This window comes from Maniola jurtina, chromosome 4, assembly GCF_905333055.1.
Source record: "Maniola jurtina chromosome 4, ilManJurt1.1, whole genome shotgun sequence".
Classification (NCBI taxonomy): domain Eukaryota; kingdom Metazoa; phylum Arthropoda; class Insecta; order Lepidoptera; family Nymphalidae; genus Maniola; species Maniola jurtina.
In genome coordinates this window covers 9,090,951-9,117,408 of record NC_060032.1, presented here as the reverse complement: position 1 = coordinate 9,117,408, position 26,458 = coordinate 9,090,951, and the positions used below count along the sequence as shown (strand labels likewise).

The window sequence follows — 26,458 nt, the reverse complement described above, 5'->3', positions numbered from 1 at the left end:
GAAATGCAAAATCAAATTATTATGGGACCTAAAATGTTTTCCTTAATTGTTCAAAGTAATATAAGTATAAAATCTAGAACATAATTATTAACATCTATAAAAATTATGCATAGTGCAAATCTATTCCGCTAGACGGCTAATTTGTTAGCAAAAAGCAGTGTTTCTTGTCCAGTAAAATATAGACTTAGACCGAAACAACTTCCTGGTGAAGTGATGTGTTTCTTGAATATCGAAATTGACATTGTAATTTTCGTATAATTGATAATTTTAATCCATGTTCATCGATAGAATGTAGACTTTTATTTCAGCCATTTCCTCAAATGCTATAACTATCTATCAGTATCTATCAGTCAGTTACACCCACGGATCTTAGGGACGTCGCCCACGGCGACTTTTTGCAGCGATTCAGTATCCATAAAGTCGCAAAAAGGCAGCGATACTGCCACTGGTCGTATACCTTCGCCCACGTGACAATGATTTTTCATCGCTACTATCGCGATACAGCATCGATTCAGACGTGATGTAAAATCGATATACAGACTGCGATGTAGTGACTACCTCTGAGCGCCTGTGGACGCTATACAGTTGCAAGATAGACTCGATCGGACCACGCCGATCGCGTTGTTTTTGTTGCTGCTATTACGAAAGTAGTCACAGCGTGGGCAACGTAAATATTGGTAAATATAATAAAGAAAGTTTGCGATGCTGAATCGATGCTATGCAATTGTATCACTACTAAAACGCTACTGTCGCGCGTTGGAGATGTGATTAACAGCCAAAAGTAACGGTTCAGATGCGTGTTAACGAAACACACTACTGAATTGCTGCAAAAAGTCGCCGTGGACGACCTCCCTTGCTTCTGACATTATTAGATATTGTCTGTCAGCCTTATTTACACAGCGACATTCGGTCAAATGGCGCTTTTGATTTGAGGATGAACTCTATTGCAAGTGAGGGTATGGGTGTATTGACCTTGTGGCGTGCTGCGGTAGGTGAGTGTGGCGCCAATGTGGTGCGGGGCGATCCACTTACGTTCTTCAAGATCCGCTGACACCTGCGCGCGCATCGCCCGCTGCCCACTCTGCTGCATAAAGTTCATTATCAGGTGGATTGAACGACTCGACTAGCTTTACATTACGTAGCGAACAAACCATCCAAAAGAAGACGCACAAAGTGCTATGTCTAGGAAGCATTTATGCCTAATGTAGTAATAATAGTACTGCTCTATTTTCAGGATGCGACAATTATTGCCGACTCAACACCGAACTACATTCAGAGTAGCGCAAAGTTAAAGAGCAATAGATTGACGGTGCGGATTTGCCGAATCCAGATAGTGGGGCCGAACTTTGGAAAAAGATTCTCCAAGAGAAAAAATACTATCGTATCAATGATGCTAAAATATCATAATTAAATACACAGTCAAGAATCTTCAAATTCATCATCAGTTTAATTATCTTTCTAAAAAAAAACGCCCACAGAGGGTTCTCTACTTTGGAAAAAAAACGGATAAATGGTTATAAATTAATCCACCCCCACAAAATTTGCTGATCTATTTGAGACCACATATATTTTGTTCGTAAATATATATAAATGTATATGGAAACTTTATTTTATTTTTCCCGTAATATTCACACTCAACTCTATTACAGTACAAAATCCTAAAAAGAATATTGCATGAGATCTTCTCTTTTAAAGATTTCCAGGATGCCCAATGGCCGTGCGTGAAACCTACCTGGTGCGGTATCTGGGGTAGCTGTCGCTTCTTCGGACTAGTGGTGGGCGTGGCGGTGGCGGATCGCGACTGAAAGCGCGGCGCGTACGCGTGCGTCGGCAGTCGCGATGCGTCGCCTCGATCTTCGCACACTGAAATGTTAAGCGTATTCTGCTTTCTGGCACTTTAGTGATGCTCTGAAGAACATAACACTTCCAAACTGCTTCAATGTCACATCTATTGAATTGTTTTAATTCAATAATATGACGCAGTGACATTCTGTTAGCATATCATTCCAAATGGCAAAAATGCAAAGACACGAGCGTACTCTTATCTCTGACATTCGTATTAAGCAAAACAACTTGCCACAAAATGGCAAAGTTGAATTTTTTTTGAAAAGACAGCATTAGTTCAATTAAGTTGCTCAATTTAAATATATCATTTCATTCGGACGGTGGCCAATAACAGTAGAAATTACTGAGATAAATAGATAAATTCGAGAGTAACTTACGAAGGTTGCCTTTGAAAGATTGGTTGATTTTGAAAATTAATTAGAGCGGCATGCAGTTATATACTCAGTGAGATCATTGAAAATACGTTGCACCCATAATCTCCACGGATGGATTGATGAGTCCAACGTATTGTACAAGTCTAGTGGTTAGCGTGCTCAGGTAGAGGACGAGGTCGGAAGATGCGTGAAACAAAAATGATAGGAAGGTAGAATAGTAAGTGGCAGTAAAGTGGTGATGATCGCGATACGTGCAAGTCGCGCGACGATGTGTTCCGTGCGGGGTCGGGCCCACGGTCCGCTGGCGCATCCACGCGCAAACACTCAACGATAGGTACTCATGGACGAACTACCCGCAAATATTTAACTCCTTCATCTTGTGGTTATAAACATGGTTATGGTTAGTATATAAACGGTATTACTTTACCAAAAATATCTTTTTATTTATATCTAAGTTATAGGAAATATTGTAACATAAAAATACTTAGGTTTATAAATGATGTATTTTTATTCTTTTGTCATGCTTAGATTGCACACCTATCTGATGGAACTAACTCTAGGACATAGACATTATAACAAGGGGAAGCTTTAGGCTGTATTATGTTATATGGCGTAGGTTTTTTGAATAGCTTTTTTAGCTTTAAGATATTTGAATTTAAGAGATAAAGAGATGAAATCAGATTAGGTACAGATATTACGTTCATCGAGTAAACGAGTAAATAATGTAAATCGCATGCAACACATTCATCAGATAGGCCAAGAGCCTCATAAACTCCGCGATTTCAATTTAATCTGGTGAATGCCTCTCCATTACCAAACTTCGATACAATAGAATAGAATCATAACCGCAATCTTTCCTATTGGGTGATTCTTGCAATTCTGGATAAAGGGCTTTGAAGATTTTGGTCCACGTAGTAGTCTGCTATTTTTTTTTTTTTTTTTCAAAATAGCAGCCACGCATAAAACCTGCATTAATCAACAGCTGGCTTGGCTTCAATACAAACAAGTATTTATTGTATGAGACAAAATCTTCCAAAGTGTCAGGTTTTCAAGATATAAGTTATCAAAGTCGTACGATGGTGTCATGTATAACAGTTTAGCCACCAGTACAACTTTGATAGCTTTATATCACGGAAACGTGATATTTTAGAAGATTTTGTCTCATACAATACTTGGTTGTTTTGGTGCCAGCTATTAAAATACAGGTTCTATGCGTGGCCGCTATTTTGAAAAAAAAAAAGAAAATGGCGGAAATGTAGGCAGGCCAGGCTCTATCATAAACCTTTCAAACCTTTTTATTCAATAGTTGTAGCAAAAAATTCATCCAATAGCAACGATTGTAAAGACCACGATCACAAGTTTGGTAACACAGGTTGGTTTTTTCGAGGTAAATGTTAAAAGACGTTGAGGCACTTGATTGTAATCCAGAAACATGAGTGTATAGTAATAGTCGTTGGTTGCGTTGAGGTGTAACCTGTGTAGCGCGGCGCGGAGCCCGGCGGCGACAGCGAGCGTCGCGGAGACGCGCTGCGACCGCCGGCCGCCGACTGCGACCGCGCTACGTAGCCACTCTGTGTTACAAACAAACAACTTGACAATAAGGTAATAAGGTTTATAATAATAAGGTTAAGTTACTAGTAATACAGGGTGTTTCAAAACTTTTTAGGGTTCCATACCTCAAAAGGAATACCGGAACCCTTATAGGATCACTTTGTTGTCCATCTATCTGCCCTCTATCTGTCTGTCTGTCTGTCTGTCGTGTCTATCAAGAAAACCTATAGGGTACTTCCCGTTGACCTAGAATCATGAAAAGCAAGTAGGTAGGTCTTATAGCACAGGTAAAGAAAAAATCTGAAAACCGTGAATTTGTGGTTACATCACAAAAAAAATGTGTTTTTCAATGTAAGATAACTTTACCAAGTGGGGTATCATTTTTTTTTATTTTTTTTTTATTTTAGTACGTAACCCTTGGTGCGGGAGTCTGACTCGCACCTGGCCGGTTTCTTAAAACAGACCAAAGATCATAAATATTAAAATGTTACCTACTTACCCGTTCTCTAGACATGCCAGTTCTGACTCGACCAGCTGGCGACATATCTCGTCTGCTGCAGCGTGTTCCTTCGATCTATAAAACATTTCATTCATTTTCATTAAATTTTCGTTGGTTGTAATTAAAAATATTCAAAAACACGACTGCCCTGCCGAAAACGAACTTACAAGATTTTTACATTTGAAAACAGCGCCATACATACAGCCGCCATATTGATTTAATTAAAGCAAGTGTCACTCCGGATAGTGTAAGGATTCTAACGATATAAATATACTAGGTAGGTATCTTCCCAAGAAAGTCATCATGAAAGTACAATCAGAGAGATCACGGACGCCATGCAATCCGCCTAGCAACCGGCGCCGCTTTGCTTCCGGGGCAAACGGTGGGAAATGTGCTACCGGCCATGGGGTAGCAGGAGACCAGGCTTCCCATGGAAATTCAGATACTGGAATACCTGTTAAGTTACGCCAAATCCAAACGATAGGGACGTGGAATGTGCGTGGCTTACTTAGCACCGGAAAGCTTAACATCTTGGCAACGGAGGTCACCAGATGTGGCCTGAACATTTGTGGACTTAGTGAAACCCACTGGAAAGGTAATGGATACTTCCTCACTGACTCCTATGCCGTATACTTTTCTGGCAATGACAGCAGTAGCCAGAACGGAGTTGCTCTCTTAATACCCGCACACCAGAGGAACTGTGTGATAGGTTTTGAAGCAGTCAATGACCGGATTATCAGTGTCAAACTAAAAGCATCACCAGTGAATCTTACTATAGTGCAAATATATGCCCCCACCAGCACTGCCAGTGATGACATTATAGAGAAGTTCTATTCTGAACTGGAGACCACCATCGCTAAAGTCCCCAATAGAGAAGCTCTGGTAATACTGGGTGACTTTAATGCTAAAATTGGAGTAAACTCTAATCAGCTTGGACAATGTGTGGGCAGATTTGGTCTTGGAGCACGCAACGAAAGAGGTGAACGTCTCATACAGTTTGCAACTGAAAATGACCTGGTGATAGTAAATAGCCTATTTCAGCACCATCCACGTAGGTTGTATACTTGGACATCGCCAGACGGTAAATATCGCAATCAGATAGACTATATCTTGATAAGATCGCGATGGAGAACATCTATCAGAAATGCTCATACTCTTCCTGGTGCAGACTGTGGATCAGATCACCAACTACTGATCTCGAAGTTCAAACTGAAACTAAGAGCAGCTCGAAGTCTCATTAAACAGCGGAGAATCGAAGTAAAGGATAGCTCAAAGTTTTACGCTACTGCAAAACAGCACTGGGCAGAATGGGGCGATGCAAACTCTGCCGAAGAGACGCCAGACGTGTTGTGGGAACGAACCAAAAAGCTAATTACAGAGTCTGTTGCAGCTTCTGGATTACCCAACATAGCACTCAAACGACAACACTGGATGTCGGATGGCACACTGGAACTAGTTCAACAGAGGCGCGCATTGAAGGCAACAGGGGCAGCGGTTGGTGACTTGAACAAACTGTCAGCGCAAATTCAAGCGGGATGCAGGCGGGATCATAATGCCTATCTTCGTAAAATATGCAACGAAATCGATGCTCACGCTAACAGACATGAGTCCAGAGATCTTTATCATAAAATCAGGTCCATCACAAAATCACTCACCTCCAAGACCTGGGCTATTGAAGATAGTGATGGTATAATAGTTACTGAGCTAGATCGTATAACTGAGGTTTGGAAGAGTTATTGCCAGTCCCTGTTCCAGGACAATCAGTCGGAAAACTTTCCCAATACAGAGCCCGGATATGAGGACCTGGAGCCAGACATACTTAAATCTGAAATCAGAGCCGCCATTATGCATCTCAAAAATGGGAAAGCTACCGGAAGAGATGCAATCCCGATTGAAACAATAAGGGCTTTAGGCGATGTAGGTGTCAATATCTTCTACACCATCTGCAACAAGATATGGAGTTCGGGATCATGGCCAACAGAATGGACTCACACGGTTTTCATTCCTTTACATAAGAAGGGTTCGACCAAGAAGTGTAGCAATTACCGACTTATAGCACTTATATCTCATGCTAGCAAAATCTTGTTACACATTCTAAATGAGCGACTGAAAACTTTTTTGTCTAAGGAGATAGCACCAAAACAAGCCGGTTTTGTTAAGGGAAAGGGTACGCGTGAGCAGATCCTTATTGTTCGCCAGATCATAGAAAAGGCACGAGAGTTCAATAAACCAACTTACATTTGCTTTGTTGACTTCTCGAAGGCGTTTGACTCTGTGAAATGGCCTAAACTGTGGAATGTTTTGCTAGACATGGGTACACCGCAACACTTAGTTCATCTTCTCAGACGCCTTTACGAAGATGGAACGGCATCGGTGCGGACGGATGACGTTTTATCACAAAATTTTCATCCCAGCGCAGGCGTTCGCCAAGGATGCATAATATCGCCGCTATTGTTCAATGCTTACACTGAACTTATAATGCGCATTACTCTTGAAGACTGGACCGACGGTGTTGCTATTGGAGGCTACAAGATATCAAATCTGCGCTACGCCGATGATACTACCTTGTTTGCGACCAGTGCTCGTCATATGGAAGAGCTACTTCTCAAAATGGAGCGCGTCAGTCTAGAGTTCGGATTAAAAATCAACCGCAGTAAAACTAAGATGATGGTTGTAGACCGTGCCAATAATAATTCGCCCGAAGTCACTCGAATTGCGAACTGCGAGGTCGTCCAATCCTACATATATCTTGGTGCTTTAATCTCGAACAATGGGGGCTGCGTAGAAGAAGTAGAGCGGCGTATGGCGATAGCGAGAACTGCAATGGACAAGCTAAAGAAAATATGGAAAAACAAAAACATCACAAAAGCTACGAAGATCAGGCTCGTTCGGACACTTGTTTTTCCCATTTTTCTATACGCTGCGGAGACGTGGACTTTGCGAACAGTCGAGAAGAAGAAGATTGATGCTCTGGAGATGTGGTGCTGGAGGCGGATGCTAGGAGTCTCATGGACTGAATTTCGCACCAACGTCTCTATACTCCAAGAACTCGGCATTAAACAACGTCTTTCGGCGTTAGTACAGGGTCGCATACTAAAGTTCTTCGGACATGTCTCCCGGCGTGAGAGTGACTCCATTGAGCGTCTTGTGGTGCAGGGCAAGGTGGAGGGTACCAGAGGGCGAGGAAGGTCGCCTACGCGATGGACCGACCAAATTAAGTCCGCTGTGGGCGGTGCCGTGCACGAGTGTACCAGAATGTCGACCAGCAGGGAGAAGTGGCGAATGCTCGTGAGGCGTGTAACATCTGCCCCCCAAAACGTCACTTCATGATGACCACGACCGCTCTGCCAAGAGTGTAACGACAAAGAAGAAGAAGGTAGGTACTATATCTAATACCTACACTATACCTACATCCAAATCTTTTCAGGCATTTAGAGGCTATGGTAATAAAGAAGCTCACTAAAGTACGTATACACTCTGAAAAGATCCCCTGACCTCTCTGGCGAAAAGATAGGTACTTAAGCTCTGTGGTCTTATTAGTGGGAGGTCCCGGGTTTGATTCTGGCAGGGGTTTGGAATTTTACAACTTCTAAATCTGTGGTCTGGTCTGGTGGGAGGCTTCGGTCGTGGCTAATTACCACTCTACCGGCAAAGCCGCACCGCAAAGCGATTTAGCGTTCCAGTGCGATGCCGCGTAGAAACCAAAGAATTATGGGTTTTATAAAAACTGCCATAACCCTTCCAGGTTAGACCGCTTCCATCTTAGACTGCATCGTCACTTACTACCAGGTGAGATTGCAGTCAAGGGCTAGTTAAAAAAAAGATTACCACAATACTTTTTTTTGGACAGTCATGTATTTGAATTATTACTGGATCACACACATTAGGCCACATCATCATTTTCCATAAGGCGTGATTGTGGTCAAGCGCTTGCGCCTATAATGAATTTAAAAAAAATTGCTAAGTAATAAGTGTAACTGACCTCATGCGGAGGCGGTGGGCTGGAACTAGAGGCCAGGCTGGAGAGCGAGTGGTGGCGGCGCAGGTCACACTCGCTCGGGGTGTCCGAGTCAGAGAGACGTGATGTCGATGTGGAAGGTGGTGACAGATGTTCGCCATCGACGTCGTCGTCCCGGTATCGCTGTTAGGATTAAAACACGTCTTAAATAATAATTAAATGAAATGAATTTATTTATTTTATACGGGACAGCATGTGCCACTTATTCTATGACAAGGCTCTTCTACCACCGCACCGGTTCGAAAAACAGATTCTATCAAGCTAGTTGGTTATGGCTATGATACAAGATACAAGATTTTTATTTGCAGAAACATTTATGGCTAGATAGTTGACCACCCCACTTGTAAAGCCTTGCGATTGCGCGTACCAATCATCTTCTTCTTCAAGGTTCTTCATCTTTATAAAACTCATGTCCTAATTTCTAATAGGCACCTGAGATTAAAATTTGACCATACTGATATGAAAATACAAACTTCCTCGGACGAGTGTTCACCTGATAATCTCAGGAACTATATAGTTACTGTATGGATTTTCGAACGGTTTTCATGAATAAAATATATGTTAGATAGATTTTTCGAGAAGGTTTAAGTGTATAATTTATAAAGATTTGTTGTGAATTGGCCGAACTTTAATGATAATTCTCGAACAGTGTGCTTTGGCGAATGATGCTTGAACTGTTAAATTCTTAAAACGAATTGAACAGACAAGCTACTAAAATTTTATAATAATAAAAAGTAGATACTTACGCTATATCCAGGTATTTCCTCGTGTGGTTTCAGTATGTACCAGTTAGGTTCATGATTCATCATAACGGTGTCCAGGTCGAGTAAGACTTCGCCCAGGAAATCATTGGGACCGTAGCGATTTAAATCCCACACAGTGACCTGTGATGAAGTTTTAAATTGATAAAATAATAAAGATACAATTATAATAATACTATAAATAGGTAAGACATTTTCTTTGGAAATTCCATTAGAAATAACACTGTGGAAGAACAGCGGAGAAAAAATTATAACGTTAAACGTATAAATTATAACGTTATACGGGACAGTTCCCGTATTGATTACTAGACTATGATTATAAGATTTTTTTAAACCTAAGGAAACTCTTCGATTTTTTTGGGATAAAACTAGCATATTCTCGTATACGGGATACAAGCTATCTCTAAATAAATGATGTCCGTGACTTCATGAACGTGGAATTAGGTTTTTGAAAATCCCGTAGGAACTTTGATTTTGCGGGACCAAAACCTAATGTAACCTAAACCTATGTCTTTCCCCAGGATTAGAGCTATTTTTGTACCAAACTTCGTTGAAATCGATTAAGTGAAAAGCTAGCTTGTAGACTGACAGACACTTTCGAATTTATATAATATTAGTATTGTGAATTGGTAAATAGAACAAAGAGAAACGTAATATCCTACCTCCAGAGTTCGTTTCTTGAGGTCAGTAATTCGTATGCCACAATACACAAATGTTTGGTTCCACCTTGGTTCCAGTGTATTGGCGAGTGTTTTGGTCCGGCGTTTGCTTTTCTCGCTTTTGTCCGGTAGCAGGAAGATTTTAGCGTACGGACATCGAGGAGAGCCATCGGTTCTCGGACTCAGGCCAGTCGCTGAAACCACGGTCACTAGCAGCTGAAGAGCCGTGATGTCGAAGTAAACTTTTAGCTGTTAGGGAAGAAAAAACAAGTAAATAATAAGTAAGTAGTAAGTAGTAGTAATATTTGTGTTTTGTGGTGCAATAAAGTAGGTATATACATACATACATACTGTCTAAAAAGTTTTAAATAAGTGTTTATTGTACCTACAATATCTATCAATCTATTTATACACTTGTGATATCTACAACTTCGTCCACGTGGCTTTAGGTTTTTAAAACTCCCGCGGGAACTCTTTAATTTTCCACGATGAAAAAAGCAAATTTGGCATTTGCTTTTTTCTCCAAGTCTTTAACTATATCCATGCCAAAAATTACTTGAATTTGTTGCTCTATATTGAAAAAAAAAAACAAATACAATTTCGCATTTTTAATATGAGTAGTGATCTGTCGAACAATAATAATATCGCTATCTTTATCGTATGAGGCAGAACTTACGGTAATGTAACAAGTGTAAAAAGTGCATTACCTGTATACGGCCAGCTACGCCGACGTGGTGGTTGTGACGCGCAGAGCGGCGACGCGCGTGCATGTCTGGCGAGCCCGGTGACGTCACTAATACGCTTGGTTTCTCGCACCCACCCATTGTTTCGGTGTACACCTCTGAAAAACAGATATTAGTTTAGAGCCTCGATAGCTCAACGGTTTAGGAGCGGACTAAATTCTGAAAGGTTGGTGGTTCAAACCCCACCCCCGGCGCACTCCCGCCTGGCACGGGGAATTAGTTATTAGAATTAGTCATGATTAGCATGACTATATTGTTTTAAAAAAAAAACGTCATCCGGGGTTCTATCCTGGGGCTCTTAAACACTAAGCTATTGCCACCAAAAAAGTTCAGTAAGTATATTATTAGATATTATTGCGTGAAAACACAGAACCGCCAGCAGCAGCAGTGAACATACATAGCTACAAACAAAAATTAGGCTGTCATAGTACAAAGGAGAGGAGTCCTGGAGCGTTAATAGCTTTACCCAATACCCAGGGGATAATGCGCAGAAACACTTTCAGCATTTATAAAATAACGAAGGTCTGGTCCGCACTGGCTCTAAGACTATTAGCAAAGCTGTTACAATACTGAAGTTAAACTTCTTTATCCGAGTAGGAATGATTATACAAAACTAGGAATCAGCTGTGATTATACCGCATGGAGATAATTTTACAAAAAATATCGGAAGTCGACGGCATTCAGAATTATTTTGCTATTGTACCTTTTTTACTGTTATTTAAGAATTTTAATTTCCAAAACTGTGAACGCTACGACATTGCTACGGGAAAGTCAATTATAATATAGGGTGCCGTAGCGAGCTACGACACAGCTACGCGCTACGCGACTATAATATTCTGACACTGGGCGTCGCTCGCTGCTACAACATTACCACAAGGCTTGTATTTTCAGCAAATGTGTGAGCTGAAATCCAAGAGTTCATAAGGTTAAAAACCTTACCAACCTAAAATGCCTATTAGATATACAGTGTGTTTTTTAAGACAGGGACAATATGGGGAGATCCAAAACCACAGGAAATACAGCGAAATTGTCTTGGAACTCTTTAGGTATTTTTTTTTGTGAAAGCGATTTTGGCATACTTAGTCAATTTTTACATTCATTCACTAAATTAACACACGCAATAAACTTACACTACGAATAACGAAACGTCATGTCAACACCACGGGTCACACGCACGCTAACAATATTTACATTTATTTTATGCACATTTCAGTATACTCGATTTAAAAAATTTAAACTGCATAATCGTGTTAAGTATCAACATCTAGCTAAGCACATTTTTTTATGATTGTTAAAAATTTATGGTGTAAGTATAACAATTATAAATCACAAAATTGAGCGACTAAGATATCAAAGTACAGATGAAACCATAAACGTACACTGAAAATTGAGATTTTGTATAACCTTTGTCTTTTTAATATAAACCGCTTCTAAGATTTTAGTATATAAAATTTCAAAAAACCTAAAATTTGCGTTGACGGATTTGTGGGAATAAGCTAACTTGAGATTAAAATTTAAAAAACAGGTTACCTTTATGAGTTCTCCATGACTGCGCGGGCGGGCGGGTAGGCGCCAGCGGGCGGGACACCACGAGCTCGACGTGCGAGTCGTGCTTGCTGTTGGCGACTACCGCCGCCACCTCCTCCGCACTGCGCCCTTGCAGCGGCATGCCATTCCATTGTAACACTTCGTCTCCTATGCAGAGAGGTAGCGTAAACACATTACTGTTTACAGTGGTGTATTGCAACACGGTGCAACGATTATAACCAGGCTGAGCACGTCTAGAGGGCAAATCACGCCACGGATAGTTTTTGCAAGTTTACAACGTAGTCAAAAAAGCTACAGATTTTTGTAACAATGTTTTTGTACAGTTTCAATGTTGGCTTGATGCTTGTTATGGCAGAATAATGTTACACATTAACCAATGAATGCTAAACGACGCGCGACGCAGCTGATTAAAAGCATGTTTGATATGTGGTCATACAATAGTAAACACAACGATTAGAAATGATACTAACCTATTCTAAGTTGTCCCTCTAAGTCTGCGATAGAACCTTTCTTGACTTTCTCGACGATAGCACCGCGCGTTCCGTCCGGTAGCATTTTCCCACCGACCACTTTCAGGCCGAGAATCGCGGCCGAGGAATGTGAACTGCCCTCTACCACAGTCTTGCGTAGAACCATGTGCCCAACCATACGCGTACCATCGGTTGAAACTTGCCAGTTCAGTGGAAACTGTTAGCAACGATATACGCTTAAATATGGTCTATCAAAATGCTTAAATGATTGTCACATCAAAAAAATCAGCAAATTTGGCTAGAAGTGTGTCGCAATGACGAAAGTGCACACTCAGTGGTACTAGGACGATTCATGCCTGCCAATGCAATCATGCTACAGCCAAACACAAATATGCCTAATCGTTAGCCCATACATATATACCTACCTAGTTTTTTTTTCTAAACAATCCATCGATTCATAAGTAACCCTTATAGTCGCATTCTATTTTATAATCTCATAAAACGAAATAGTGTTTAAATTGCATTCACAACCAATATATAATTTTAATTTGAATATGGAATAAATAATTGTACTTATTTATGTGAGCTGTAAATCTTCGGTTCAAAAAGCAAGCTAAGAGGTACCGTTAGTATGAAAAAGTGCAATGATCATTATGTACCTTAGGGCAATCGCCCCTGTTCGAGTCTTCACTGGAAGTAAAAGTGCTAGAGGTATCGATGCCTGAGTCTTTGGTGGCGGAGTCTTGGCTGGTCTGGCGCTCGGCCTCCCAGCGCAAGGAGGCCCAGTCGTGCGGGGCGCCCGAGGCGTCGCGACCACCTCGAGGGAATGTCGCAGCACCTTCGTGGCCATCGAAGCGAACAGTTTTTTTTCTCCTTTCGGTGAACCGTCTGTTATCGGATGAGTCTTCCCACAAATAGGCACTCTTATATACGGCACGGTCGACTCGCGGCCCTCCGTCCGGCACGTAGGGGCGCAAGTACGAGCCCTCGCCATCGTCGCGGGCGCGCCAGCGGCAGTCCGTGGCCGAGTCGAAGCTGCGGCCGCCGGCGGGCGCCGCGCCCGCGTCGAACGCTCCGCGCGCCTCCGGCATGTATGACGCCGGTGAGTGATTAGTCAAATTGTAATAATTGTTGGCAGCCACGCTGGTGCTGCGCAGGTGCGAGTGCCGAAGAGATGAACACGCTTCGAGTTGTCCTAAGAATGACAACGCATAAATGGCAACGGCTCGGCACGGTTCAGTTACGACTACCGCCCAACGACTTGCGCGCCCGTACGCGCCCGGAACCGACTCTTTTGTAATTCCAAATACGTAATTATGAAACCGATTCAATAATTTATTTATCTGTTAAATTTTGTATTAAGTCCGCATATTTATATTAAACTTCATAAGAATTATAATTCTATGTTCATTGTTCATATTGTATTCAAATTTTTCACTAGACTATTTGGAGCCTATCAAAAAGTTCAGCTTCAAAACAAATAAATCGCAATTAAAGCGGTGATCACGCGCAAGCGGAAAGAATGTGTGACCAACTTATTGAAGTTTCACTATAGATAAAAGAACGGTTAATTACATCAAACACGCCCATGGGGTCTATTTAATAGGTACCAAGAAAGTACACTTCTTTTCGCCCAAACATGCATTGCTTGAACCACAATTAGATAGTGCTTTGTAATAATGACAGAAAAAATCTCTGTGTTAAAAGAATTTCTGCTTAAGGTAGAAAGTGTGGGACATAATTATTCTCTTTAAATACATAATAAGTAAATAATTTAAAAGATGTTTATAACATTAACTGTGCCGACGATAAAAGCATAATTTAGCATTTAAATGAATTTTAAATTAGAAAAAAAATAAAGTCGTCCACAAAACAAGCATTCTTGATGCAAAATGTATGGAATCTCTGTCAAAATCAAGACATTGACTGGTTCAAGCAATAGTAATAAAATGGCAGAGGTACACTAATGTACGGAATGTTGCATCTAAAACTGCGTACCTACTATTGTTACTCAACAAGTTATGATAATCTGCAAAAATGTTTAAACATCTATGTACGTCTGCCTGAATAAATGATTGGTATGATGACAAATGTCTCAAATATACGAAGAAGGATAGAAATTTGGTTAACAGCGTTCAAAGGTTGTCGATCAGAGTAGATTTTATAAAACGAACAATAACAATTAACAATATACTGAAACATCAACAAAATTAGCTTAGTTACAACGCATCATTTCCCTGAAATACGCCCTCACCGATAAGAATTTTTTCATTTTCTCATCTAACATCGCTTGCCGCTGGTTTCTCGTAGCCCCGGGAGCGCTCCTATCTCTAGCAATACCTGCGAACAGTGCATGGCGAGATGAGGCCGGGTACGCGGCGCGGTGCGGGGCGACGCGGCGCGGTGCGACAACGAACCGGGCGCGTAGCAGAGGCGCGCGAGACGCTCGCGGCATTCGATATTTATTATCAAAAACTTTGTACATATTTAATGATTGTCATTTTTTTAAAGTTCAATATAATCATGTGATACGTTTCATTATTGTTCAAACACTAAGCAGATGCTTTTATCTGAAAGAAGGTATCTGTTTATAAAAAAATAACATGAACACATTTTTAAAAAATTTGGAGTAATGAAGATTCAGAATACTTACATAATTATTGTTCTCTCACACATATACTACATGAACAGAAATGATGTAAACATAAAGTATGTATATGTACCTATGGATAAGTTTAGGTGCTCTAGAATTAAAGTTTGTGGCCATTAGGATATATCTCTTACTGATTTAAATTACCCCGGTACTTATTAATCGCTACAGAATTAACAAAAGAAAACTTCTATACCTCGCACGGAACACCTTAACTGTATCGCTCCAAGATGTTGAGGGTTAATATGAAGTAAATTTAAATCGAAGTTTTTATGAATGGAGACATAATATGCCTCGATAATATTGGCAAGTTTATGTAAAACGTTTATTGCGTGTTGTGTAGTGTAGCTGTCGTGTAAGGTGGCAAACAAAAGTTGGTCGGATGGAAGGGATCGGTGACGACACGGGTGACGGGAGAGCGGGACGGGCGCGGGAGAGCGTGCTCACTCACCACGGTCGCGGTACTCGTCGTTCTCGTCGGAGACGCACTCGGGCACCTCGTCGTCGGACGAGGAGGAGCGCGGCGGCAGCGGCGGGTGCGCGCCCGGCGCGTGCGGCAGCAGCAGCTGCGCGTGCGCGCCGGCCGCGGGCATGCCCGTGTCCTCCACGCCGTACGCCGCCTTCTGTCTCGGATGCACGAGGTGAGGATGAGTTCGGGCCAGCCCTTCCAACTCTCCATAACACCGTGCCTCCTGCTGACTGTACTGCCGCCGCAGGGCACTCCCCGATCTTTGCAAAGGTAGATTCTCCTTTTCTGCGGCGCTGTGTGCCCTCTCTAATTTCGGCCTTTTATCTAACGAAGTGTCCCCCTGAGGAGGTAAGCCTCTCAAATCGGACTCCATTCGCCACAGCATTGAATCTTGACCGGCGCTTTTGTGTATCCATTGACCGGTTTTTGATAACAGTTCTTGTTTTTTGCGACAGAGTATGCAAACCCATATAACCTGTAAGTTATTATTACCTTAAATATCCTTGCAGCTATATTTTACAGGAAACATTATTGATCAGAATTTAAGAATTTGTTTAGTTTCCTCTAAAAAGTGCATGATTATTCAGGAAGTAAGTGCGAGGACCCGGGACATTGCATTAAAAATTGTATTGCTTGACATATTTTGTTGATCTCTACAAAACATGAAAAATTTCAAATGCATGCAAACTGGGGACTATTTTAATGAATTGAAAGATGGAAAAATTGATTTTGTGCAGTGGTACAGACGTGCTCTCTAGGAATTATCTTGGAAGCCTTTGCGAGATATGTGTGAGGTAGCAAAGGTAAGCATTGAAGGAATCTCTAAAATTGTCCAAAATCTGAAAGTTGTTAATTTACCTTATTGGAGCGTAAAGAGACCTTCCCACCACACCTCGCGCAGCACCTGACCCTGCAGTAGTGGCAAGAATGGCCCACGCCGTCCGCGAATTTGGTCTTCAGACAGATGTGGCAGGTGGCAGCTAGCTCTACTCCGGCTGCTCGGTGCATTTCGTTTCTGGTACGAATAGTCTGCTCGAGCACCGCTACTTCGTCTTGTTTACGCCTGCCATTAAACGATAATATTCTATTAATGTTGCTAATTTTGATATACACAATCTTTAAACTATATACAGTCTACATCTTCTAGAGTTCAAATTTAGGTTTCCAAAACCGGTTCCGCAACACATTCCCGTTTGATTAACTGTTTATGATTTACCATACTTCAAAGTTTGGTTTTGATTTTATTCCCTTGGAGGATCTAAATAAATAAAAGGAAAAGCAGACCGGCTGACTGACTAATACCAAACATAATGCGGTGTAAGCCGCCGTCGGATTTTTCAAATTAGGTAACTACCTACTTGTTAAAAGCGTATATAGTAAGAATTTTCGTTTATGAACTTATCCTGTTGAGTAATTTCCATATATATGTACAATTCAATATAAGGATAAAACATTTAAATAAAACTTGTCGCACGGATAAGTTACGAGTGTACATGTTAATGATTTGTTCCAGTAAAATGCAGAGAATTCTTAAGATACCTACTTATAAGGGTCTAAAAACTTGTGGCGAACGATGCTCAATATCTTGATAGAAAGTACAATGTTATCGAGAATATCGGCTGAGGTGGTTGGAAATTCAGCCAGCCTCAAGTCCTCTTTGCTTCGTGAAACTGAATAGGATAGGCTTTCAGAGAATATATACAAGGATAACGCTATTCATTATTGTGTTCGCACGGGGCACTTACTAAGTACATATACCTTTGAGCACTAAATTATATTTCTTTTGTTTTTTAAAAGAATATTAGCCATGCTAATCATGATTCATGACTAATGCTCCCTTTTCCCCTCCAATTAAGCGTAAAGCTTGTGCCAGGAGTAGGTACGACAATAGTGCAACGTGTGGGGTTTGAACCGCCGACCTTTCGGAATTCAGTCCGCTCCTCAACCGTTGAGCTATCGAGGCTCTAATTTAAATAAATAAAATATTAACTCTATCATTAGAAAAAGTTTTTTAGTATTTACTATATATATTTAATATATTTACTATTTGACGGGGTTCCTTTTGGGTTTCAATCTAAACAAAATGGAAACTGAGAAATGCAAGTCTGGAAACTTTAGATTTTGCATGCAGTAGGTATATCTTGATAGTGTACTGGGAGACTACAGTGTCTACATCAACGCAAAAACGAGCGTATATGTACATATTTTTAAAAAAATCTCTTCATCTATGATGAAACAAAATGGAAAAATTATTTAGGAAATTAATCCCGTCCAGTATTTTATGTAGGAGCTATTACAATAAATAATTAATCATTATATATGGTACTTTGTCCACTTGTAATTGCTTATAATTAGTTGTCATGAATAAAAAATGTAAGAACATTACCTAATTAAGTACATCATGATAATAATATTTTTGGATTTTTATGCATGCCTTAGCAGGTTTTGTTTGGATTTTATATTTGACTACGACTATGTAACTGCAAAACATAAATATCTAAACTTATATATTCAGGTATTTGTTAATGTTGAACTCTACAATTGAACGCGTTGTCGAAAATATTATGCCATAATATTACTTACCTATAGTATATATTATAGTAGGTACCTACGCGACAGGTTGAAATGGCAATCGGGGAGGGAACGCCCCGCACACTCGCACAACCCCCGCACTAACCCGATGCGGGCGAGCGCGAGTGACGTGCGGGTGTGCGAGGCGTATCCCCACCTCATACCCCGATTGCCATGTCAACCTGTCGTGGAATATACTTTCGTTCGCTCAGTTATTAGCACCCTCTGTTGTTGATTTTAGGTTTTTCTGAGAATTTTAAGAATGAATATATAATAGGTATCTCTTGTTTCAAAACAGCTGCCTTTAATTAAGTCAAATGGTTAATATACATGTTATCAAAACCCAAAGACTGCATGAAGACTGCAGTAGCATTGGATGTATTTGTAAAAATTGAGTGTTTACGTGTTTAAAAGATAAAGAAAGAACCTATAAGCGTTTCAAACTTGTTGGACCAGCGGTTTGAGCTGTGTTTTTGACGATGATCATCATCATCATCATAATCAAGTGGGCTGGCCACTACTGAGCTCGGGTCTCTTCTCAGAATGCGAAGGGTTTGGCCCTAGTCTGTAACGCTGGCCACACAGCTTTGAAATCATTGAGGAGAATTATCAGGCATGCAGCTTTCCTCGCATGTTTTTCTTCGCCGTTAAATCAAGTAACATTTATTTGCTTAAAACCTTGCTTAAATCGCTAAAAAAATTAGAGGTGTGTGCCCGGAATCGAACCTCTGACCTCTGTTGTTTCTTGACGATACCATGTCAGAAACCTTCCAGCAAGTCCCAGCACTAACTGTACAAAGGTTCTACTTAATCAGTTGAACGATACGGGAATACATAGGTAACAGATAATAGTATAATGTAGTCTATCTATTTATCTACATACAAAATCGATTGCAGCGAGCCGGGCATGCGAAACGGCTTTACTTGTAAAATACCGAAATGTTCCAAGGAATAATGATTAAAATATTAGTATTTTAAAGCATAGTATTGTAACGCATTCACATACCATAAAATTGCTCGAATTATCTGAAATTTAGTGGTTCGTTTGTATAACATAATATACCTCTCATCAAAAATATCGAAATACTTCTCAACTAAAAGGTGTTGCGAGATGTTTCGATTTTTTCAGGGAAAGTTTACAATGAGGACTTGGTGAACATAATGGTGTAATTTTAGAAATAAGATTTAACAAGAGCAAAAAACGAATGAAAGCTGTTGGAACTTTACTGTGACTTTATTTCGATCAAAACGGTATATACTCATACCTAACTTATACCTTTTGAACGTAATCAAGAATTTTGGTCTCAATTTTTCAGCACAATGTGACCCATTTTGATTTTTGATTGAAAATGAGTTCAAGTTTTTGAAAGTCGGTTAAAAAAGTAGCCTATGTTACTCCCTGGTCAATTCTCTACTCGTCTGTGAAAATCCTGTCAAAATAGGTTCAGCCGTTCCGAAGATTAGCCCGTTCAAACACCAGAACAAAATTTTAAAAACGTGTGATTCAGTTATGGTATCATTCAAATAACCACACCATATGAGATTAATATGAGGTAGTTATTTCGAAATAACAGACAGACACTCCAATTTTATTAATTAGTATAGATAGTATCGAGCCAGTAGGTACCCAAGAACATACAAATAAAGTTAAGAAGATATAAGATAATGCACAGACAAACGCAGATTATGATTTTGTTTTATGCTATTTTGAGATGGATATTTAGGTATTTGTTAAACATTCTTTATAGATAGTGGTGTAAATTGCATGCGAACACAAAGCGCTCACAAGGCTTGCTTTAGTAGTGTTATGCAGGTCTGAAAGTAGGTCACTAAAATATCTTACTGCATCCACGCTCCCGCAAGCGAAGCGTCTACTTAACGTCAATAACTAAGTAGAAACCAGTGCAACCTACTTTACATACCTATATTATATATAGAAGTTTACACAGAAAATACTAAATAACAATATATTTCTAATTTCTTCACTCAAATTTGGAAAGCCATTTAAATAAATAATAGAGAGCTTAGTGTATAGGAACTTAGTGAGCACTTTAGTATTATGCCAAAAGATTTTGCAACTGGGAGGAAGGTAGCTGGTTATAATTTAATTATGTAGCTAAGAGGTGTTATTCACTCTCTAAAACACATCATGCAATGTATTTGAAAAAAGAAAAATCAAAAGATTGCTCTTTTTATTTTATTTACTTTTAGTATTATAAAATGAAAAAATAATATAAAAGTTGTGTGTTTAGAACTACTCATATCTAGGTACTCTGACGATTTCGTCTATTTTATACATACGTAATCACCGCTGTGAGATCGCGCAGATATGACACTGAATTCACGTCGATATCAAAGCTGAGTTATAAATATTCGAGTTACGGAACTTATTCAACTGCACATTTTTTCGATTATATGTTAATCTTATTGCAAGAACCGAGATAATGTAGGATCATTCCAAGTACATTAAGTTGGATAAATTATAATAAAAGCACATTCACAACATTATCACATATGGTGCATTAGAGAAAGATGGCGAGCGGGGATGGAACGGGGTGGGAGTCGGTGGTGAGCGGCGGGGGAGGAGGGTCGGGCACACCTCATAATCTCGTGCTCTCGCTGCTCCTCTTGTCGCTGGCGCATTATGACACCCTCGATGATGGCGCGCTCCTCCGGCGTGAGGTGCGACAGGTCCGGCATGTCGTCCATGGCGGGCGGCGAGCCGCGAGCGGTGCGCGGGCCCGCCGCGTGCTGCGGTGCTGTGCCGCGGGGCGACGTTCAGCGCCACTCGCCCCGGAGGTTTATTTAATAATGCCGGGTGGGCCAATGGCGCGACACCACACTGACGTCAGCGCGACTATTGATCGCACGCTCTAGGCCAACATTAGCGCGCCGACGCCGACTGACGCCCTTTCTCGTTCCGATGCGTGCGCATCGCTCCCTCGCAGACCCTTGGTGTTCTATTTATATTTTTCTTGCAACCGTAAACGAGACATTGATACGAAGGTATCGGTCGTATGTACTTAGGGTTATGAATGAATCGTGTAAAATATCGGTTTAATTAGTAGGATAGGTTCAATCACAATCGAGCGGTGGTGGTACGCATTCACCCGGCAGAAAGTTTACGTGTTCGTTATGAAAAAGGGTTTCTTGACCGCTACCCCATGGATATTTTTTCGTGCGGATGCGCATATACTCGTAATCGCGACATTCTGTCTTGTGCGTAGGAGCACATCCGCTAACGAGGATTGCTTGAAAGAGAATGAGCGGCAAACATATGAAGAGCGAGATGTACTTGTATCGTTTTAAAGCTGTTTTAGGGTAGTGTGGACAGCAAGGGTTTGCTGGGATATTAGAAGGGCGACACGCGCCGGGCACGCCGCCGCCGGGCGAGCAAGTCGAGCGCCGCGGCGGACAACATAAACTGTAGAACCTTATTCCGCTCTTTTTCAATAATTCCTTTATCTTGCATGATGAAGTGATGAGCATTTTGAGATTTTTTTGCAATTTTAAATTATTTAAACTTCAAAAATTACATATAACCTACGGCACTTAAAATTTTCTAGTTTGAGTTTGATTTTTATGACATTGTGACGTTTTTATTTTCTTTTTCAAAATTAAATTGTTTTTGGACTGCAAATCGTGAAATAGGTACCATTAACCATATATAGGCACGTACTCAGAATTTGTTTATTGGATCGAAAATCTCTTCCATGCCATTATTCTCTGCCATTTAACAAAGAATATTAGTTTTAGAAAGACTAGCAGTAGATTAGCAATAAATAGGTTTACTTTATTTTATTTTATTTAAATTATTTACCAGAGTTTGTTTCCGTAGTAATTAAATATTTATTAATGATCGATTAGTATATACATATATAAAAGTTATAAGTATATGTATAAAAGTTACTTACTAGTAAGTTACTTGTCAAAAAATCATATTACTTCTGTCAATTATTAAGGTTGTTGAATGTTAAAGTTGTTAAGCAAAGTACCTAAACTCAGACTCTAACTTAATCGACAGGTGATTATACTCTAACAGATGGATTGATTATTTAGATAATAATAATTTAAGTACTAATATCTAATGAATTAATGGAATCCAGCGACAGAAAAGTTAATATTGTGGCTTTGAAGAATGGTTGTTGATTGTTCGGCTTCATAGTTCGTAGACAATACGTCTACGCCGTTCGCAAGGTCCTCTATACCGCGCCGCCGCCGTAGCTAGCCCGTACTACGTAGCCAAGGTATAAAAACCGCTCAAGTGCGATTAGGATTCGCACCAAATGCCATCGTACAAGATTATCTACTTTTGTACCGATATTATAAATGAGAAAATGTGTTTGTTTCTTGGTTTGTCCTTCAATCATGTCTCAACACATTAACGGATTGATGTGTTTTTGCACGAGTAGATATGGTTTCTGTATGGTAAGATCTGGAGAGATACAATGACTACTTTTACCTCGAGTATAATCAAAGAGTTCCGACGGTTCTTGGTGGGAAAGGCATTCCAAACCGACGATTCAAAAGTATGTACCTGCACTAAGGAGGTCGTGCTTATAGCTCTGATGGCATGTCCCTGCAAATCATTTTACGCTGAACTCCTTCGTTCAACAATCCATTCACTGATTGATACCGTTATATGAACCCGAAGTTTCTACAGCCCTTGCTGAAATAAAAGCCTTATTTGTACACAAATTGATCCAAAACTAAACATTTTTCAAAGCCCATTGGGGTTAATCGCCCATGCAACCACCAGCCATACATACTTTAAAGGCGTTTTGTCTGTCTAGGTCCCTTTACTTCATGTCTGAAAATTTCCGTTACTGTATCGATATCAAGGAATTTGTATTCCACAGTTTGACGCTCTCTCTCCATTTTAAGGGTTCCGTACCTCAAAAGGAAAAAAGGAACCCTTAGTAGATATACACTGTCTGGCTATGTGTCCGTCTGTCCGTTGTGTCTATCAAGAACTTCCCTTTGACTTAGAATCATGAAATTTGATAGGTAGGTAGGTCTTATAGCACAAGTAAAGGGAATAATCCAAAAACCGTGAATTTGTGGTTACATCACAACAAAAATGTCTTCACGAATAAATTAATTTACTAAATCACATAATAATTGTAGATGGCGCAGTTTTCTGCTTAAAAGTGTTACTATATTGAGTATATATAATATCTTTTACGATGGTACGGAATCCTTCGTGTGCGATGCGAACTCGCACTTCACGGGTTTTTTAATATAAAATATTTATTAAAAATACTTAATTCAACAAAAAATTTATTCTGCTACAATCATTTTTGTCAGCTGGCATTTTATTTTTCTTAATTGCCAGTTTCCACGAATTCACATTAATTTAATAAAAGTATTAAAAATATATAGGTAGCTAGCCGATGCCCGCGACTTCGCCCGCGTGGATTTATAATCCAGGATATTATCTATCTCCATTCCAAATTTCAGCCAAATCCGTCCAGTAGTTTTTGCGTGAAGGAGTAACAAACATACACACACACACACACACACACACACACACACACACACACACACACACACACACACACACACACACACACACACACACACACACACACACACACACACACACACACACACACACACACACACACACACACACACACACACACACACACACACACACACACACACACACACACACACACACACACACACACACACACATACAAACTTTCGCCTTTATAATATTAGTGTGATTAACTTTAATTATTAGAAAACAAATTACTTTAATTTAAATTTCGCGCTTCTCTTTTCCCGCCAAAGAAAAGTCCACTCAAAACAAACCGAGATCACAGAATATGAACTACAGTGCGACAAGGATTTTTTGACGCGTGACTAAAATAAGAACTAGCGCCGCCATCTTGTGAAGTGACACGCTGTCCCATAGATTATCTACTATCGCTATCCCCTTGTAAGTGGTGTTGCTAAGTAAAAAATCTGAAATTCGCTGTTTTTGTTCAAATATAGGAGTCGTTCCATATCCATTAACATCACGATATACTGTTAATAGATACAGCACAAGTGTATCTGTATCTTATAACTATATTACTTGCAGTTAAAATTAGATAAAACTTCTTCGATTTTCAACATTGACATATTTTTTAGCATATTCTCCAAAATTAAGAAGATTTTATTTGCTGGCAGCCTATGTTCTACAACTACGCCCCCCTGTCAATGTCATTCAAGCGCCAAAAGATCCTTGTCGTGCTGTACCTACGACTACGGGCACCACACGCTTGCCACTATTGACTTGATATCTTGCGACAAACAAAAACACCATAGAAAACTTTTTATCAATGATCAATGTTTTATCCAAAGACTTACAAGACTAACAGTGACAGATTAACGGTGTTACAAAAAATGAAACGTAAATGTGTGCGTGAAATAGAGTTGTCCTGACTTTAGCATTTGTATTATCGATAGTCTTACTGGCGAAATCATAGGACACTAATGAGTTAGTTTAACGAAGTGAAGTAAAAAGCATCTTATAATCTTAAAAAATCAAATACATTTCAAATACACAAATAGTAACAAAGCTAAAGCTAGGTAACAGATTATTATTTATTAATGAAATGACTTTAATATTTTATATAAATAATTTATTAATGAATTCTGAGATACTTATAGTTATTTTAACCCCTTATAACATTTTTTATTGATATTTCGATAGAAAACTATTAAAAGACGTTTTTAAAAAATCTTTTTTTTGAGAAATAGAGCAATTTTTGGGATTTTCATATAAATTACCGGAATTTGTTGGTTTTCCACCTTTATTTTTTTAAAGGGTGCAAGTAAATTTAATTTGATTAATTACAATAACACTCTGATATAATGTCTAAGTGACAAGTTAATAAAAATAAATAGTATATATGGCGCTCAATTCATAGCTAATGACCTCCCCGATAAGCACTTAAATACAGTAATGTACGGGTTACCCTTAACCCTGTATATGAAATCTAAGTCACGCTAAATAAAATAAAAATTAGTGAAAATATTTATTTCGTTCTTTTCTTTTATTGGAAAGTACCTAGTGTTTTATATTGTATTTTACATACATCACATGAAACGTATCACATCAAACCTACCGGTAGACACGATTATCGACTATCGATACTTGTGACGTCATTACTTTGTCAATCCCTATCGTAAACAAACGTTTTTAAATACACAAAATATCCAAAAATTCTTCATTTAGCAATGTAATTTGATGATAAGTCTTAAGGGAAACCTATCATCTAAGCTTCCAATAGCTATTTTGCCTAATTTTCAAACAACAAATGATGAAATAATTATTATAAACAATTAGTATAAATAATCAGTAATTACCTGTGAAACGTGTATTTACGCGGATTATAACGTCTTGTAACGTCACATTCGCTCACTGAACAAGACACCATGGTGGCAGGACATAGATTTTACGTTTTAATAGTAAAATTATTTAGTAAATGCAAAAAATCACCTCGACTTGGAACAGGCCGAACTCTTACGGACCGATACTCACGTAAACAATGACTTATAGACTACAGGCCCATGTTTAAAAATGGGTGGGTCATATGAACCACCAGGTGACGTATACAGGACGATATAAGAGCATAAAATAATAAGTTTCAGCACTATGCCGTCACTTGTAAGCTGTCCAACAGAGTGCTGGTGAGAATTGAAAAGTGCAGGTAGAGTGAGTACATTTTGGTCATATATTTTTGTACGGCATTTTTACCATCGATAGATCCATGAAAAATAATAAGAAAGCGCGCAGTGCCGTAAAAAAATGGTGCGCCACAAAGTCAGTAAATGTTTTGATTTTCTGACAATTTCCGGGGTAAATTTGGTCATTTGATTCTGTACGGCACTAGTTTCATACTGTTTCAATACAGCCTCTAATCCATTATTCCGCAACGCCGTACAAAAATCATGCGACAAGGGGAAAAAATTGAGGGTAGCAACCCCCTCTCTTTCCGTGGTCCGGGGGGTGATTTGAAACAACATAAAATTAATTTATTTTGAAAGTGTTTTATGCATAGATAATATTTTTTTACATGCCGTACATTTTCGTTGGTCCAAAGGTTTGTAGGGGATGTGGAAATTATATACACACCCGTTCACTTCAGTTAGACGGCATAGTGATTTTATCATATTATCAATTGTTCTCTTCAAAAATATGTTAATGCCGTACAGTATCAGATGGCCATAAAGTACTACCCTTAAAATGGTAGCGTCATTTTCATCAGCCTAAAAGATATGGTCTGCATTAAAATGTACGGCAT

At 39.6% G+C, this 26,458-nt stretch overlaps 2 protein-coding genes across 14 annotated transcripts in view; both read right to left on the bottom strand.

Moving 5' to 3' along the window:
- LOC123864449 (regulating synaptic membrane exocytosis protein 2) overlaps positions 1–23,168 on the bottom strand; it is a 30,938-nt gene extending 7,770 nt beyond the window's left edge. For 4 of the 13 annotated variants that reach the window (XM_045904871.1, XM_045904874.1, XM_045904882.1 and 1 more), the window contains exons 1-14: positions 20,758–21,000; positions 16,446–16,650; positions 15,570–16,062; positions 13,128–13,663; positions 12,469–12,685; positions 11,981–12,145; positions 10,415–10,548; positions 9,711–9,956; positions 9,034–9,171; positions 8,252–8,410; positions 4,270–4,344; positions 3,694–3,790; positions 1,733–1,863; positions 973–1,084 (exon numbers count right to left, since the gene is read on the bottom strand). In XM_045904871.1, the coding sequence (XP_045760827.1) occupies positions 973–1,084; positions 1,733–1,863; positions 3,694–3,790; positions 4,270–4,344; positions 8,252–8,410; positions 9,034–9,171; positions 9,711–9,956; positions 10,415–10,548; positions 11,981–12,145; positions 12,469–12,685; positions 13,128–13,663; positions 15,570–16,062; positions 16,446–16,650; positions 20,758–20,867 (2,818 nt within the window). In that variant the 5' untranslated portion in view covers positions 20,868–21,000. Of the gene's footprint in view, positions 1–972; positions 1,085–1,732; positions 1,864–3,693; positions 3,791–4,269; positions 4,345–8,251; positions 8,411–9,033; positions 9,172–9,710; positions 9,957–10,414; positions 10,549–11,980; positions 12,146–12,468; positions 12,686–13,127; positions 13,664–14,722; positions 14,809–15,569; positions 16,063–16,445; positions 16,651–20,459; positions 20,687–20,757; positions 21,001–22,695; positions 22,828–22,927 lie in introns of those variants that run through there. The other 9 variants (XM_045904875.1, XM_045904883.1, XM_045904876.1 and 6 more) reach the window with 7 other exon arrangements.
- On the bottom strand, positions 21,041–21,748 carry LOC123864490 (cytochrome c oxidase subunit 6A1, mitochondrial-like). The gene has a single exon (XM_045904973.1). The coding sequence runs from the start codon at positions 21,645–21,647 to the stop codon at positions 21,234–21,236; it is 414 nt and encodes a 137-aa protein (XP_045760929.1). The 5' UTR covers positions 21,648–21,748; the 3' UTR covers positions 21,041–21,233.
- Positions 23,169–26,458: the final 3,290 nt, after the last annotated feature.

Coding starts and splice junctions, on each gene's coding strand:
- LOC123864490 (XM_045904973.1), bottom strand. CDS start 21,647: ATGCTCATCACTTCATCATGCAAGATAAAGGAATTATTGAAAAAGAGC.